Consider the following 16,723-nt stretch of genomic DNA (forward strand, 5'->3'; position numbering starts at 1 on the left):
TGCCAACTATTCCATTTCTGTTGGTTGGTTGAAGATTCATCAAGGCTCCGTTTGGTTCATGGGAACAAGGGCCTGGAATCGGAATTAGAATGGGCTATTTCAATACCAACTATTTGGTTTAAAGAATCGGAATCTGAATTCTATTCCATTTCTGTTGAAATGGAATTTCACCATTTGAGGGAATGGCTATTTTCTACCCCTCCTTTAGAAATAAAATTCCATTCCAGCTTATTTTAATTTCTATTTCCATCTGTATCTGAACCAAACAGGTGGAGTAGACTATTACGACTCCGATTCAGACTGTCAACCAAAAGGTCCACGAATAAGCATCTAGTAAGGGTAGTATGGATTTACCATGGTTTTAAAAAACGACCCGGAAATGGAACCGTTCCGGCCACTGGTTTCCGTGTCGATGGTCCGACCATCCAGTCTGAACGGATGGCCCGTTCTGACAAACAAATTAAAAAATTAAAAATAAAGAATAGTCAAAAACTGTTGAACAGGTTGATAGATCAATGATTTGACCACTCAAATCAATAGATTGTTGACTTTTTCAACGGTTTTTAACCAAAGACCGAATTTAAAGTAAAATGAAATCGATTGCCTAAACGATTCCCGGGCCAAACGGTCCGACTGTTCGAATGAACGGCGGTTCAAAAACCATGTGATTTACAATAAAAGCTCGTAAAGTCAACTCAAGTAGTGCAGACCTCCCATAAAGCTCAGTGCAACTAACTCCATTCCCTACCAGCTGAGTTGTTTACACCAACATCCAGCGACCTAGCTTCCCACAAAGCAGCACTAATGCCAAAGGATCATCACTTCCATCTCTTGTGCCTCAATCGCCATGCAAGGAGTATCTGCCCCCACCACAACAGCACAACAGCAGCTCTGGCTGTTCTGCTCTGACGAGAATCATATGGTTATTTGTCAAATATAAGTTTGTATCTGGATCCCATTGTCGCTTTTCAATTTTTTTAATGGGCTAGCTAGCAAGCATTCGTATTCTGTCTGCCATATATGTATCAAGTGTATGTTTGATGATCATTTGGATGTATTACAAAATCATGGCACGTTAAATGGTTAGAGGTTTTGAATATCAAGTCTCAACTTGTAGTTTCTAGTCTCCTTACATAGGGGAAAGTATGTTTAAATCTAAGGGTGTCAGTGAACCAATTTTAGATTGGACCCGTTCTGTTTAAAATCAATTTGAATGAATTAGACGGATTAACAAGACATATTGAATTTGACCAATTTATTGGATTAAACGGACTAACAAGTCTTGAACTCTTCACAAGGCTCTAATCGATCGCCAACAGAATGAAGGCAAAACAGAGCTTGAATGATTAGCTACTAATCCCTGTGATGAGAAAGTGCTTCAAAGAGCAAGCGAAGAATGGTCGTCGTATCTTTATCAATGGATATTGATAGGATTTTAAATTTGAATGCAAGATACTTCATGACATGGGGTTTAAATGTTTAATTAATTGTTACTTTTTTTTGTTTTTTGAAAAGAAAAAGAGTCAGCCTTTTCGTTAAGGTAAACCGAACTGTACGGATGAGTATAAGCATGGGTTATAAGATATTTTCATCTGGCCTTTACATGCTAGGTAGGCTAGTGTATGAGCGGCCTTGTTATAGTTTCTGTTTATATGTACAAACTGTAGTTGATCAAAAGTAGATAAAAGTCTTGATAGTTGTGCCCCATGTAACCGATCTATCCATCTCCTTGATATCATGATCCTGGATATCTGAAGTTGGTTGACTGTTTTGAGCCCTTGGATTAGAGCCCAGATTTTCGCATCATAGTTGTCGATGGCCCAGCATGGTTCTCCTTCAGCAAAGACTGTACCTCTATCTGTGCATTGAATGATGAAAGCTCGTCCTGCAAGACCTGAGACTGAGTCATATGATCCATCAGTGTAGAGTGTGATGAGGGTGTTTCTTCTCACATTTGTGGGAAAGGTGGTGCTAATATTTTCAAAACATTTGTCTTGAAAGCATTGATACTTCCACGCTCGAGATATGATATTCCTTGGATTTGTGTTCTTGTGATCGTAAATGAGATCATTTCTGGCTCTCCATATGAGATATAATAAGATACAACCCTTCCTGCGATGGTGAGTTCTTTTTCAGTTTTTCCCACCACCTTGTGATGGAGATATAAACTTCCTCTTCCTCTTTGATGTCATTCGGGTTCAACCCTACCTGTGCTTCACACCAAACTGCACTTGTAAAAGGGCATGTAAAGAGGAGAGGTGAGGTTGTTTCCTTTTGACTTTTATAGAAAGGGCAGTCTGTTTCAGAGGGGTGAAGCCATTTTGTACATTTATTCCGGGTTAGACCATTCCACACCACTTTCCAGATGAAAACTGAACACCTATAGGGAATATTCAGTTTCCATAGGTCCTTCCATGAGAAATGTGTTTTGGAGGATGATGGTTTTTGGTTTTCAAAAATCTTGTATGCCGATTTCACTGTGTATATTTCAGAGGTGTTGCGTTTCCACAAAATATTATATTGGCTAGACTCTGGGTCTTGTGTGATTTGGAGGATATGAGAGCATGTTTGTTCATCAAAAATTTGGGCCAGCATTTGGTGATTCCAGCTTCGATCTGGGTTCAAAAAAGATGAAAAATGATGGTTTCCGTGAGGCGCAATGGTTGTATCTCTGGGATGCAGGATACCCCCGTGATTGTTGGAACCCATGGATCCGTAAAAGCTGCAATGTTCCTGCCCGAACTGACTTTCCATATTATGTTTGACTTTAGTTCTTTGAGTAGTTTTTGTGCGAAACGCCACCATAAAGATGAAGTGCGGGTGGTTTTGTCCTGAAATGGGATTTAAGTTGGAAAGTACCTTTGTTTGATGATTCGACTCCATAGAGTGTTTGGAGAAGATATCATTCTCCAAACTTGTTTCCCAAAAACTGCCTTATTCATGTCTTGGCTTTTTCTGAAGCCCAAACCACCATTTTGTTTTGGTTGATTTGTTATTCTCCATTGTATTGTGTGTTTGAACTTGCTGTCACCCACGTGCCACTAGAAATCCCTCATCAATTTGTTCAATTTGGAGAGTGTTCCTTTAGGGAGAATTGTTGTCTGCATGGAGTAAACTAGCATGGCTTGTAGAACTGATTGGACCAAAGTAGTGCTCTGCTTGGGATAGGAATCTGGAGTTCCAAGATGTGATTTTTGATAGCATCCAATCCACTAGTGGTTGATATGTTGATATCCTATTATCTTAAACTCCTAGTCTGGTACCTAGGTACTTTGTGCCTTGCAGAGGCTTTCTGACCTTGAGAATATGAGAGATGAATTTTCTGTGGTGTCTTGGGACATTGCTGCTAAACATGATGGAGGATTTCTCATAGTTTACTTTTTGTCCCGAAAGCTACTAAAAAATGGATAAGATTTGGCATAGAACTTTAACCTGTGACACATTCGCTTTGCAGAAAATGATGCAATCATCTGCAAATAGCAAATGAGTAATAGACATGTCATTCCTACAAATCTTGGCTCCTTCAATGAGACCTTCTCTTTCAGCACATGTTAGCAATTGTGTTAGTATTTCCATACCATGATAAATAGATATGGGGAGAGAGGATCTCCCTGTCTAAGGCCCCATCTTAGTTTGAAATGGCCATAACATCTGCCATTTAGTTTCATTGAGAATGTTGGGGTAGAGATACATTGATAAATCATTTGAATCCATTTTGGTGGAAAACCCATTTTGTTGAGTGTCTCTTTGAGAAAAAGCCAACCCATTCTATCAAAGGCTTTGGACATGTCTAATTTTAGGGTGATGAGACCCTTTCCTTTTTTCTGCTTTCTCATTTAATGCAATATCTCCTTGGTTAGTATGATGTTGTCTGTTATTTGTCTATGTTTTAGGAAGCCAAATTGATAAGGGGAGATCACCTCTTCTAGCACTGGCTGTAGTTTGAGCACTAACCACTTAGAGATAATCTTATAGAGGACATTGCAGAGGCTGATGGGTCTGAAATGTGTGGTAGCTGTGGGGTCATGGACTTTTGGTATGAACATCAAATTTGTATTGTTTATTTCTTTGGGGAGATGTTTGGAGTGAAAAAATTGGAGCGCCATTTGATGTATGTCATTTCCTATGACATCCTAGAAGTGTTGATAAAAAAAAGCTGTGTAGCCATCTGGTCCTGGTGCTTTGTGGGGGTGCATCTGTTTCACTACCCATGTTACTTCTTCAAAGGTTGGGGGTTGTAAAAGATTCTCTTTATGTTGCTCTGTGAGGGTTGGGGTAGTGATCAAAGAAAAGAGATTGGTGTTCAAACTTTCATTGAGTGTCCCCACCTCTTGCATGAAATTGATAAAGAGTTGAACAACTTGCTCTTTATTGCATGTCCATTCTCCCGATGATTTCCTCAACCATTGAAAATGGTTTTGGATGGCTCTCTGTTTTGTTGTTTTGTGAAAAAAAAAATTGTGTTCTTATCTCCTGTTGTAAGCCATAGCTCCCTGGATTTTAGCCTCCATATTTCCTCTTCTTCTTTTTTTTTTTCCAATATGAGTATTGGGCTTGGAGATCTCTAAGTTTTTGGCAACTTTCATTTTGCAGATGAGAATAAGAGATTTACTTCTGCAATTTATTGAGATGGTCTTGTATCTTTCCAAAAGTTTGATGATTGCAAACTTTGAGTTTTTTTTTTTTTTTGAACTCTTTGAGTTTTGTGGCTATTTGGAAATGTAGAGATCCGGGTATATATGTTTGCCATGCTAAAGTGATAATGTCTCTACATTCTTTGTGGTCTATCCAAAAAGGCAAGAAATGAAAATGGGATGTTCTGTTAATTGTGATTTGTTCTATGGTTAGCATGTGGGTGCATGGTCTGATGAGGTAATTGGCAGATGATGAACTATGGAGTCGGGGTATAGATCTATCCAGGAGTATGTGGTGAAAGCTCTGTCTAGCCTTTCTAGGATTTTGTCTCTTCCATGCTGTCCGTGTGTCCATGTGTAAGGTAAACCTATATAATCTATACCGATTAGGTTAAAAAGTTGTACAAAATTTTGGAGATGTTTTGATGTCTTGGGAATTTGGTTTATGTAATTTTTTTGGTCTTGAGTTGTGAGGAGATCATTGATATCTCCAATTAAAAGCCAAGGGAGGCTGGTTTGTTGTAAGATGTTTGTTAATTGGGTCCAGATGAATTTTCTTTGGTTTTTTTAGGGTGTCCATATGTACAAATGAGGATCCAAGGTTTGTTTGGGGGAAGGTTTTCCATTTCAAGGATGATAAAATTTGGTTGTATGTGAAGAGGTTTTGCTATGATGTTTCCTGACCAACAACATAATAAACCCTCTAATTGGCCTCTTGATGGTTGAATTGAGTAACCCGAATATTGTAATTTTTGCACCAGGTTCCTAGCGTTGTTCATGTCCATCTTGGTTTCGCTCAGAAAACATATATCCGATTTTTCTTTTCTTATTGTTTTGTATAGGTCCCAGAGCTTGGAGGGTTTATTAGCACCTCTGATATTCCATGAATAGAGTTTCATTGTAGTAGTGGGGTGAGTGCAGTGTTGCTGTGAATAATATGGGCGAGAAAATAATAACATGGAGAAATAAAAATGATACACGAAGGGAGAGTTTACCTGGCCTATAGATATGGGGAGGGGGAATGGTTCCGATGTAAGGTATTGAGCAAGTTGGTTGAGCCCTCCACCTTCCAAATTCCCTACGAACAAGCTTCATTCCACTTTTTTTACCACCTTTGGCATTTCGGTTTGCATCCAATCTGGTTGCCAGTAAGGGAGATTGTCATGAATTGTAAATGGTTGTGGTTGGGGTGGCAATTCTTGACAGGGTCCTGGGCCTGTGAAGAAGTTTACTAGTGCACTGTTCTCAACCATTAGGAAGTTATTTGCAGTGGCATCGGGCAGTGTTGAAAATGGACATCCTCTCTTCTTCTTGCCTGTGTGAAGATCAATAGCACCGATCCCTCCTTTTTTGTGATGTACAATGCCCATAGTTTGCTTCCATTGTCGAAGACTCTAAGCCGATCCATTGGTGCAGTGAGCTCACAGCCATTTGGTTCGAGGCAATGTCCAGCTATCAAGTTTGATGCCTTCTTAGGTTTTGTCCTCTCTTCCTGTGGCCAAAAACTTGAGTGGGGTGGTGGGAAAGATTTCATGGGTTGTGTGGGTTCCACATAATTATCATGCATGGTGTGCATGTTAGTTATGTGGATGACTTGCTTTGCTTTTTGCTTTGATGCATGTTCTTCATTTGTGGGTTTTGTGTTATTATTGCAGGGTGCATTTAATGGTGCTTTTGCATGAATTTCGCATGTCATCTGCATCGGGGCGTCGCTTTCTTGGTGAGTTAACTCGTTGTTGACAGGAGCTGACTCATTCATTGACCTGCTGGACTGAAACCTGTAGCCATTGTCGGACTGATCAATGCATCTCCATTTGTGTCCTCCAACTCCATCTTCTGAGTCCTCGTCTGAGCCATGGTCACCATGTCTAATGTGGCAAGGTTCTTGCTTCTTTGTAGACTTAGAGAAAATCGGGATTATCAGTGGCTTTTCTAGTCGGTACTCCGCTCGAAGCCATGCACCTGGATTATCAATAGATCTATCTTCCAGAAAGCTTTTGTAGTCTGTGATCTATTGGTCCAGCCTCTTGTTGGTGGTCCAAGCATGACCTATTAATCCGCAATTTGCACAAGTTCTAGACAATTGTTCGTAGCAATAGGGAATCCATATTGGCTTACCTTGGTAGAAGATGAAATGACCCAGGTACAATGTCTTACGAAGGTCTATTTATATTTTTTTCCAAACCTAAAGACCTTGGATGAGCTGGCATGTGCGTGTTTTCTCTTGATTTGTTGAGTCCATATCTATTCAACCACACTTGTAACAGAGTCTTTCTAGTCTTCGAGTAGAATCCAACTTTGTCTATAAAACCATAAACCTCCATTTAAAACAGTGTTCTTGTCATTTTCCTATTCAAAAATAAATTCAATGTTGCCTCCCTCAATAAAGTTTGTTGTTAATGAATGGGTAATTCCCCATAGGTTTTTCACATGGGTGACTAGGTTCTCTGCACTTACCTTTTGTCTGGGGAAGATGCATTCCTTTAGTGTAATATTCGTGATATTTACTACATCTTCTACTGGGTCAAAGGAGGGATATTCTTGGTTTGCTATTACAATGACTGCATGTGCAAAAAGTTGTGCGATGTCACTGTTATCTGCTACGATGATCTCTTTACCCTTGTTTTCCTTCAGTGCCATCTGGTGAGCTCGTACGCAATAGAAAAAAAACAGATATTTTTTGCAGGGGCCTAGGTGAAGGAATAAGTGGTTAGAAGAGAAAAAGAGTGGAGGTACAAACTTGTCGCAGTGTCACAAGTGTTCTCTTCGCTGCACCATCCATTGTGCCTACAACCACCACTTTAGTGTCCAAGTGTGTTTCATGGGTGGGCTATGCATGTATTTTTCTATGGGGGATTGTCAATGGCATTCTTGTAATTACCTAGTATATTTTTTCATCATTTTGATGTATCTTTATGTCACTCCCCCAAAAGCTTAACGTACTCTTTTAGGGGAGGTAAGTAGTCGAGTGAATCAAGAGCATGTAAAGGTTAAGCATGAGATCCCCTCGACACTGAACTATGTGCTTATGCTTGCCATCTATTAATGCAATACAATTTGTCTTTTGTCTAATTCGTGTGCCATCTCTATTGCATTTTCTTGTGTTATTGCTTAGACTTACTCGTTGCATTCGAATGCCGCACAGGGCCCCAATGACTAGCCCCATGACAACAAGGAATCTTCGAGGTAGAGAGTGATTTAGGAACTGTGTGAAGTGTAAAGGCTTAAGTTAACAAGAGGGTGATAACAGGATGGGATGGTACGGGGCTGAAAATTGGGTGAGGAGAAAACATTCCTAGTTTGTTATTGCTTGTTGCTGATTTAATTATTTTCTTTTTTATGTTAATAATAATTTTCAAAGCATATTGAAAAGATGGGGTTTTTATTATTCAGTCCACCTTAATAATAAGTGGGGTATTTAAAATTTTGAATGGTTGTAGGTCTTCAGTTGCATTTAGAATTCTGAGGTGGAGTGCAGTATAATTTTTATTAAAAAGATTTGATTAATTGTTGTGTTTCTGGAATGAGAATTAATGATGGTTGGATGGATTGGCATTTGGGACAGCACAAATTAGGCGGGAGAAGGTGATTGACGGTTGACACATACGATGATAATAATGGATATGTGGAGTCTTGTGTGCCACGTCATGATACATGTGTTGAGTCTACTTATAGACCCTTGACAACATGGTAGCCTAGCTAGCCCCCTATCAAATACACCAATGCATGGGCCTGGCGTGTTAATTTAATTGATTTTTAGTGGATACCACGAGAGTTGATACACCTATGTATGTGTCCATTTTTTAATTTCTTTTCCCATCTGTTGACGAAGGCTTCATTTCAGTAATTAATTAACGCTTCTTTTCGCAATCCATTTGCAAATCCTCCCATGATATTGAGAAGACTACACTAGTGTAAAGTGTTTTGAAAAATATGGGGTCATAGAAATTTGGACGAGAAACTTTAAGGTGTACTTACAGATATTGGGGCATGTATAAAGATGTTGACTTTGGTACATTATTTGTTCCTATTTAGTTTTACTGAATTTGGTGTTGGATTACAGTTTTACAGGCAAATTTATTCTTAAGATATAATAGAGTCATGGGCAAGAATATGCAACTAGTAAAGTTGAAGAGTCTACGAAGAAACTTTCTATGAGACAGTAGTAAATCAAACTGAGAGAGACATAAGTGATTTCCAAAAAGTTTGTGTTTGCATTTGCTTGATTTACACTCCTCAAATAATTTCTGAAGAGTCATGGAACAAAGGAATGTGTTGATTTAGAAAAGACTCATTGAACAGTCACAATTTCAGACATTCTGATTGTTAAAAAGGTAGTTAATAGTTGATGACTGTTAATTTTGAATAGTTTCTCTTGATCACACCTGATCAAATCGTAACCGTTGAAACATCAATGGTCAGTCTCGCACCAAAAGTCAAAACCGGCCTTCATGAGCCATGCAGGTGTGAACAAAATGCACCCCATTGCACTTCATACACGCGCGCACGTGTTGCACAATAGCAAGCTTTCATTCTCTCCTCTTTATTTCTAAGAAATGTAAATAAGCTCCTATTTAAAAACTCAAAACAAGTTTTAAAATTTTCCAATGTGGGATAAGTTGAAAACTGGTTTTAGTAAGAGAAAAAACTATTTTCCAATACATGTGTGCAAGTGTATTTTTTATGTAATTGATCAATCAAACCCCATTGGATTTAATCTCTAATGAGATTAAAATCCAACAAAATGCATTTTAGGTATTTACACGCTGATTGACGATGAATTAAAGTCAAGTATTGAATTATCACAAATTGAAAGTTTCGATGCATGATTTTTGCACTTTAAAGTTTGAGGACCAAATTATCAGTCGAGTCAAATGGGAAATTTTCCTTTTAAAGAATTATGAGTGTTGCCTTGCGACCCAACAAGATAGCTTGGGGTTGGAGGGTACGAAAGATGTGGTTGTACTAGTTAGTAATAGTAATGACTAAGGAATGAGCTTTTGTGTGATTCTTTCTGACTTAATACACGGAGTAGAATAATTTTAGTTCATCAGATCAGATGAAGTAAATTATATATATTGAATTGTTATTATTAGGGGAAAAAGTTTGGCTAGCTGTTTTGTTGAGAGGCTTATTTGCATGACACTAAACTATCATGGGTGTTGAGTAAAAGAGCATTTATAACTAATATTAAAGAGATGGATTGAACAAGCAACTAAGGTGGAGTATGGTGTTATCTCCCAGCAAACAGTCCTAATTATTTTAAATGTCAAAAGGCCTATCACCTATGCCTTATATACGGTACGAGAGAATTGAAAATGGGTATAGTTGTATGAGAAATGCCACAACAATAGAGAAAGTTAGAAATATGCATGGTTGAGTATGTATGAGTTGGATGATGTTAGGTAGATTCCTTATTCAATAAAGCCCCCACCTCTAAATTCCAAAGTCCAATATACAACCACCATCATCATCACCATGACCATTAAGAATTCAGATTTTATCTTCACAAAACCCATTTTCATATATAGCAGCCCTAACAACTGTTTATTAGAAATATCTCTCATGAATAGAAACATACAGATAAAGAGTTGTTACTTAATACATTGTTGCAAGGGGTATGAGGATGATGTGAGAAAAAAGAAAAAAAAAAATCCAATTGGACCATTAGAAATGAGACTCTCCTTCACTTTTTCTTTTCTTTTCTTTTTCTGCATATTGCAAAATGCCTGGGGGCCTGGGAAATCTCCTTCGACCTTCATGCGCCCTTAAAATAACAAGTGAGGATCCATCAAACAGAAAAAGAGGTAAGAATGAAGAGTTTCTGTTGTTGCCACCTACTGCTGTCCTCTATGCCCTCCTCCAATCAAATATTAAATAATGGGATTCCTCTCCCACTAATATAATTGCCTTATCCTAAATTTATTTTTAATGGTATTTCTTAATTACTTCTTTTTCATTATTCTTTATTATTATTATTATTATTATTAAAAGAAGATATAATAATTATATAAGAAGAAGAAACATGGTAGAGAGAGAAAAACAGAAAAATGAAAACCTACAGCAAGCTTGCGCAAATGGGTTTGCACGCAAACTATTTTGTTGAAGAAAAATTTAATATTGTTAACCCTGAAAAGAAACAAAACATGTATACTTGACGCTTCATCATCAATCATCATCATCATCATATTATCACATTACTCATTTATTAATTAATTTATTTAAACTAGAAAAAAGGTGTGTGGACGAGCAGCAACAAAATACGCTTTTTCAATACATTCCAACACCATCTAAATCTTCTCATGCAATTGAGACCCACCTTGTCCCAACCAGCCACTATATTATCTGTACGTTGAAAACATCTCTCATAAATGACAAGGGATACGGCTGCAAATAGCTTGTTGCGCGACAGTGTTGGGAGAGTCTTGGTGTAATAGATCCCTACCCCTAGAATGTACATTTCGGACACATCATTCAATTAACTTAATTTTTTGTCCACGTGGAGGATGACGTGGTCAATCATTCCATCCATACCCGTAACTATTCCCTTTTGATTTTGATTGGCGACAATTAGTGATTGACCAATCCCACACGTGGAGGATGATGTTATCTGGTTGACAAACACGTGGCAAAGCAGTCTCAACTGGCGAACTTTATGCTTTTTTTTTGTTTGATACAAAAAAAAAAATAGCTATTTTTTGGCTGTTTATTCATATATATGCTTTATTTTTGTTTATTTATTTATTTATTTTCCTTGAATGTGAGGGACACGTCGTTGTGAATAAAAGGAAGAACTAAGAAACTCTGAGAAACAACAAGAAGAAGAGGAAGAAAGCAGAGCAATAACATCTGCGGATAGAGAGCAGAAATTCAATTTCAAGACGACTAAAAGCCCGGACAAATCAATAGATTTTCGGTTTTTCTCTTATTATATTATTATATACATGAAAACTAAATTACTGAGACATAGACAGACTAAAGAGAGATAACCAAGGGTTGGTTATTTCTTATTTGTTGGTTGGTTTCATTTCATCCTTCAATTTTGTCTCCGCTACTAAATTCTCTTTTCCGGTTCAGAAAACCAAAAGTGACACATAGAAAGTTATATATCGAAAGAAAAAGATAAATAGGCCAACTGATTTGATCGCTCTATCGGATTGATTCCATTGTGAAAGAGAGAGAGATAGAGAGAGATGGAGGTCAGAAACAGCGTTGCGATGGACAACTCGTCAATGGCAGCACCTCAACAGCCCTCACCGCCCTCGAAGCAGAACAAGCCATCCCCAAATTCAGTTGACACTAGTTCCGTCTCCCAGAGGTCGGTTCCTCTTTCAAGATTTCTTCTTTCTGTTTCCTTGTTCAACTGTTATTCTTATTCCTAGATTATGTGCTTTTTGTCGTTTTGGCACCACCATGGACGCCATCTAATCCCCATCTTATTCCCCCTTTCCCGCTTCTCTTTTCAGGCTTCAGAAGGAGCTGATGTCTCTCATGGTATGTGATTTCTCTTATTAGTTATTCCCTTCTTCTTGGTAAAGTTCAGTTACTGCTACTTCAATAATCGTTTTACTTGATATTCAGTAGTTTTGGCTTTTGCCGAATCTGAGTTTTCTATCTTTAAATTCTTTGTTTTGGGTAAGTAATCGAAAGTCCTAGTTCGACTCTCTCTACATCAATTTGGGTTTTCATTATCTTGAACTTCTTATTGGTTAATGATATCTGGAAACTACTGTTGAATAATCTGCTTAGATGGTTAAAAGATATTGTTTTTTTTCTTTTTTCTTCTTTAATTTTTTTTCTTGCAATCTGGAAATTATCTTCAAACCTTCTATCGTTCTTTTTTACCTTTTTTTTTTATATTTTTAATCTTAACTCTCAAACTATTAGTGTATCGGTGTATCCAACTTCCCCATGTCACAATTCCAAGTCATCATGGTGATGAGCTACCTTTATCTCTTGTTATGATCATCTTGTTGGTGATATGTTAAAAGCGAAAAAAACTATAGTCTTTTTTGCGTCCCATTTTAGGCAAAATTTTTGCTTTCTTCTCTGGATGCAAGATTCTAAATTATTGGTCCACAATGAATTCGAATTTCATTCTTAAAATGAGTTAGCATGTTCAGGAAATCATTCCCTGAATAACTGAATTTTCCCTCTCTGCAAAACTTATCTCGGCAGTACAGGAGGGCCATGACCTAATCTTGTTCTTTTCTCTGCCAGATCATAATTTGAAGTTATTCCGGTCAGTGCTACTGGGGTAGCAAATAAAAAAAAGAAAAAAAAAAAAAGGGAAGAGAAAGTTCTTTTTTTCTATCCTCAGTCTGAAGTCTTGTAGTGGAATCACTAGGGGTTATTTTCTTTGTCGGAAAACTAATAGTGCTAAAAAAGATTATAGTTCAGAAAACTACCTTGGTTTTGAGGCTGTGAAGATAAAACAAAAAAAAAAGGATATAAAGAATTCGTGTTGTATGATCTATGTAATTAATCAATTTCAGTGAAACCAGGGTTCAGGTTATCAAATTTATATAGTGAAAGTTAGGTTTAATAGACTGGAAGAGGGAATAGAATGTATCCCAAGATAGCAAAGTGGAGCAGTCAAGACATTTACTAGTAAATTAATTAAGAAGAAGCCTCTCACAACATCAATGATGTATGCTTGAAACAAGGAGATGAGGTAGTACATATGGAAATAGGGGTTTGGTTTTCTTTTATATCTCTTACGGATCAAACTGGCTAAGATGGCTACTCTCCTAATTGTGTGAAACGACATTGAATTCTATTAATGCTTTTCATATCAAAATAACTTCTTTCCCCTTACTGAAGTAAAACTTTTCTCAAACTACATAACTAAATCTCTTACTAGAAGGTAAGAAGTCCTCTAAATGGAATAAAAAAGGAACATAGTTCCCAAATCTCTGTAAAAAGCATATGTTTAGATTAGACAACTGATTATTATTTCTATTTGTACCAAAACTGAGCAGATAGGGCATTATTTTAACAATGTTCTAAAAGTAGTAAATAAGCTTTTTTTTCTGCATGCCTGCATCAGAATTTCTTTTTCCTTTCCCTGATTTTATTGTAAAAAAAAAATCTTTTTCTCTATGTATGTCTCATGATTTATTTGGGAAAAATATACTTTGTTTAACATGTATGCATTATTTGAATATATGTCTACAGCTGCTTATCGGGCATATGGTACACGTTCTTAATTTGTATAATTGTTATATGCTCCAGCTCACTGCATTTAGAAAGATTGGAATTGCACTATTGCCCTGAAAATACAAAATGTAGATAATGATTCTGTGAAGGACTTACTTCCATCAGAAGTCCTTAAAAGAGTATAAGACTTTTGTTTCTGATTATTATACCAGCCCAAACTCTTGCTTGGTTTATTAGTTATCACTATTCACAGTGTTTTTATAATGTTATAACTTTTCTTTTATAGATGAGCGGAGATATCGGGGTATCAGCCTTTCCTGAGGGTGAGAACATCTTCTCCTGGATTGGCACTATTGAGGGTGCAAAGGACACTATATACGAAGGTTTATCTTACAAACTGTCTCTGCGCTTTCCCCTGGATTACCCATTTAAGCCTCCCCAGGTTAAGTTTGAGACACCGTGCTTCCATCCAAATGTTGACCAGTATGGTAACATTTGTCTAGATATCCTTCAGGTAATGATCATTCTAATCAAAACGTGTCAAGGAAACACTAAGAAGAATGCCCTATGTGGATGGGGAAATTTGGAAAAAGACTTGCTATTATGTATATACCCTCCACTCAGTGCTTGTAGAAGGGTTAGGGAGAATTGCTTCATTCCACTTACCACTAACACTGGTGTAGTAATGGCAAGGAGAAGGCATTCACCTCATCCAGATTAATATTGCTTGTGTCTATTGTTTTTCTCCTACAGCTGATGCAATCTCTCTTTTGTTTCTCCATAGGACAAATGGTCATCAGCTTATGACTGCAGAACCATTCTATTGTCCATCCAGAGCCTGTTGGGAGGTTTGTGTTTCTTCTGTTTTTGGGCTTTCCCCTCTTGTATGCATGCCTTCATCTTACTTGTTTGTTCTCATGTACAGAACCCAACATTGATAGTCCTCTTAATAACTATGCTGCAGCACTCTGGAATAACCAGGAAGGTGGGAATCATCTTACATATTCAGCCATGCTATATTTCTGTTCTCATTTCTCTTCTCCTATTTGGATGGTAGAACTAAAGGTGAATTGGGAACATTGAAAACATGATATCTGGGAGAATTATTGAACTGTGAACAATTTATGGCTTACTTATTACCTAAGTTGTTGGCCTGATCTAGCCATCCCGTATGTGGTATGCACATGGACAACGTGCACAGAAGCAACAATAGTCCTATTGGTGGAAGCAAAGAGCTTTTCTAGGTCAAAGCATGAGCTGATTGGGTTATTGAATCCGTCCAAGATTGTCCCAACTAATCGTGGATTGCAGTCTCCCCGGTTTTTTTTCCAGGATAGCAAGGCAAAAAGGATTCTTGCCTCACCTTTTTATCATGTTGCAAGTATATCTTGCTTCTTTTCAAGGGAAACACCTAGCAGCTCACAGGCTACTTTATTGAATGTTCTAGGGTCTTTCGACGCTATGCATCTCTCAGTTAATGGTGTTTGATTCCTTAGCCATAAGTCACACGGTTAAATTTTCATTAATAGCCAAGACTTGTGATGTTAGAAACCCAGATGAATATTCAAATGGCTTTTTTCTAGGCCTCTGGATCCGGACCTATAAGTGCAGGATAGTATATCTACAAATTTATTATATGAAATCATGATTATGCAATGGGCGAGTATACAAAAACTACAACCTTTTTCCCATGTCATCTAAAAATATTATACAGCGTTGCACTTGTTGATATATCTGATCATTCAACATTTGTTCCTTTATCTTTGCAGCTTACAAGAAAATGATCCACAAACTGTATACAGATGGGGAGGCATTTGAAAGCTAATTAGCAAGGTTTTCATCGCTTGCTGGTGGTGATTATCTTTATTTTAACTCCCTCGGAGACTGCATCTTCTCTACAACATTCTTGAGAAAGAGTATTTTGAAGATGTCAAGATATATGTATTTTTCTTTTCTTTTCTGCAAGTTGAAATTTTTATCTTTGGATCATTTGATGTCTAGTAATTTGGGTGACCCAGTAAAAGGGTTTTTTTTTTTTTTTTTCTTTTGAACATGGCAATATTCAACCTGTATATATAATTAAAGAAAGCCTACACAATCAACTTTTTTTTTTTCATTTTTGCATGATTTGAATTCTAAAGATGATGGGTCATGATTGGGGTTGTTGCCTTCAATGACAATACTCAACCTCCTGATGGAGGCTTAAAAGTAAAAATATAAAATGTTAGTATATATGGATTAATATGGTCGTTATCGTTAAATGGCTCCCATCTGACAATGGAATTCAGAATGGGGAGATATTAGGTTGTGCTTGTGAGGACGGTGTGAGGATGAATTCTGCTGACCTAACTCTTCGTTTGGCTATGCATCAAATTTGTTCATGTTGGCGACCAAAACCCTATCGCAGCTGAATTAACATTTCCCGATGATGAAATTCGTGGGGGGCAATCACGTAGGGGGCTGATTTGAACTCAATTTGAGATCTTAAATGTGCCCCAAAAACACCTCACATATATCTCAAGTGCATTGAGAACGAAACATCTTTCCAAAACCAAGTCGGGATAATCTTGCAAGTTGCAACACTTAAAAGCTGTGCATTGGGAAGTGGGAGCAGACTGGTTACGGCTAAGGGTATCAATGGGCCACCAAACCAACTGACCGGAAGATCTATGCGCAGAACCTGAACCTGAAAAGTAGGGTCTAGACTAGATCAAAACATAGAGAAGAAACATTAAAATCCATGTCCAGTCCAGTAGATGTATAACAACATAGTCATATGAGAGCAAAAGAATCTTGAATTTTGGAAGGTAAAGTTGATACAATCACTTGCTACACTGTGTTGTGTGTTTTGAGCTATATAATATATAACTAAAACTAGATCACGCGCCAAAGAATTGTACATTCGTTGGATATGAAAACGGGCCTGTTCT

At 37.5% G+C, this 16,723-nt stretch overlaps 1 protein-coding gene across 3 annotated transcripts; it reads left to right on the top strand.

The window, feature by feature from the left end:
* The first annotated feature begins 11,408 nt into the window (after positions 1–11,408).
* LOC104602654 (uncharacterized) lies at positions 11,409–16,031 on the top strand. Of its 3 annotated transcripts, none has more exons than XM_088899377.1 (6): positions 11,409–11,952; positions 12,101–12,128; positions 14,080–14,307; positions 14,578–14,641; positions 14,735–14,778; positions 15,563–16,031. In XM_088899377.1, exons 1-6 carry the CDS (start codon positions 11,828–11,830, stop codon positions 15,575–15,577), a joined length of 504 nt encoding a protein of 167 aa, XP_088755503.1. In that variant the 5' UTR covers positions 11,409–11,827; the 3' UTR covers positions 15,578–16,031. The 3 variants fall into 3 exon arrangements, with proteins under 3 accessions (XP_088755503.1, XP_010264733.1, XP_010264731.1); XM_010266431.3 differs by having other exon boundaries at positions 14,758–14,778; XM_010266429.3 differs by having other exon boundaries at positions 11,413–11,952; positions 14,719–14,778.
* Positions 16,032–16,723: the final 692 nt, after the last annotated feature.

Source organism: Nelumbo nucifera, chromosome 2 (assembly GCF_055504915.1).
Source record: "Nelumbo nucifera cultivar China Antique chromosome 2, China Antique-T2T, whole genome shotgun sequence".
Lineage (NCBI taxonomy): Eukaryota > Viridiplantae > Streptophyta > Magnoliopsida > Proteales > Nelumbonaceae > Nelumbo > Nelumbo nucifera.

Bases quoted from the DNA above. Each gene is read 5' to 3' on its own strand.
- LOC104602654 (XM_010266429.3), top strand. From the start codon at position 11,828: ATGGAGGTCAGAAACAGCGTTGCGATGGACAACTCGTCAATGGCAGCA. The intron at 11,953-12,100 runs GTCGGTTCCTCT...TTCTCTTTTCAG, and splicing joins ACTAGTTCCGTCTCCCAGAG to GCTTCAGAAGGAGCTGATGT. The intron at 14,642-14,718 runs GTTTGTGTTTCT...TCTCATGTACAG, and splicing joins CATCCAGAGCCTGTTGGGAG to AACCCAACATTGATAGTCCT.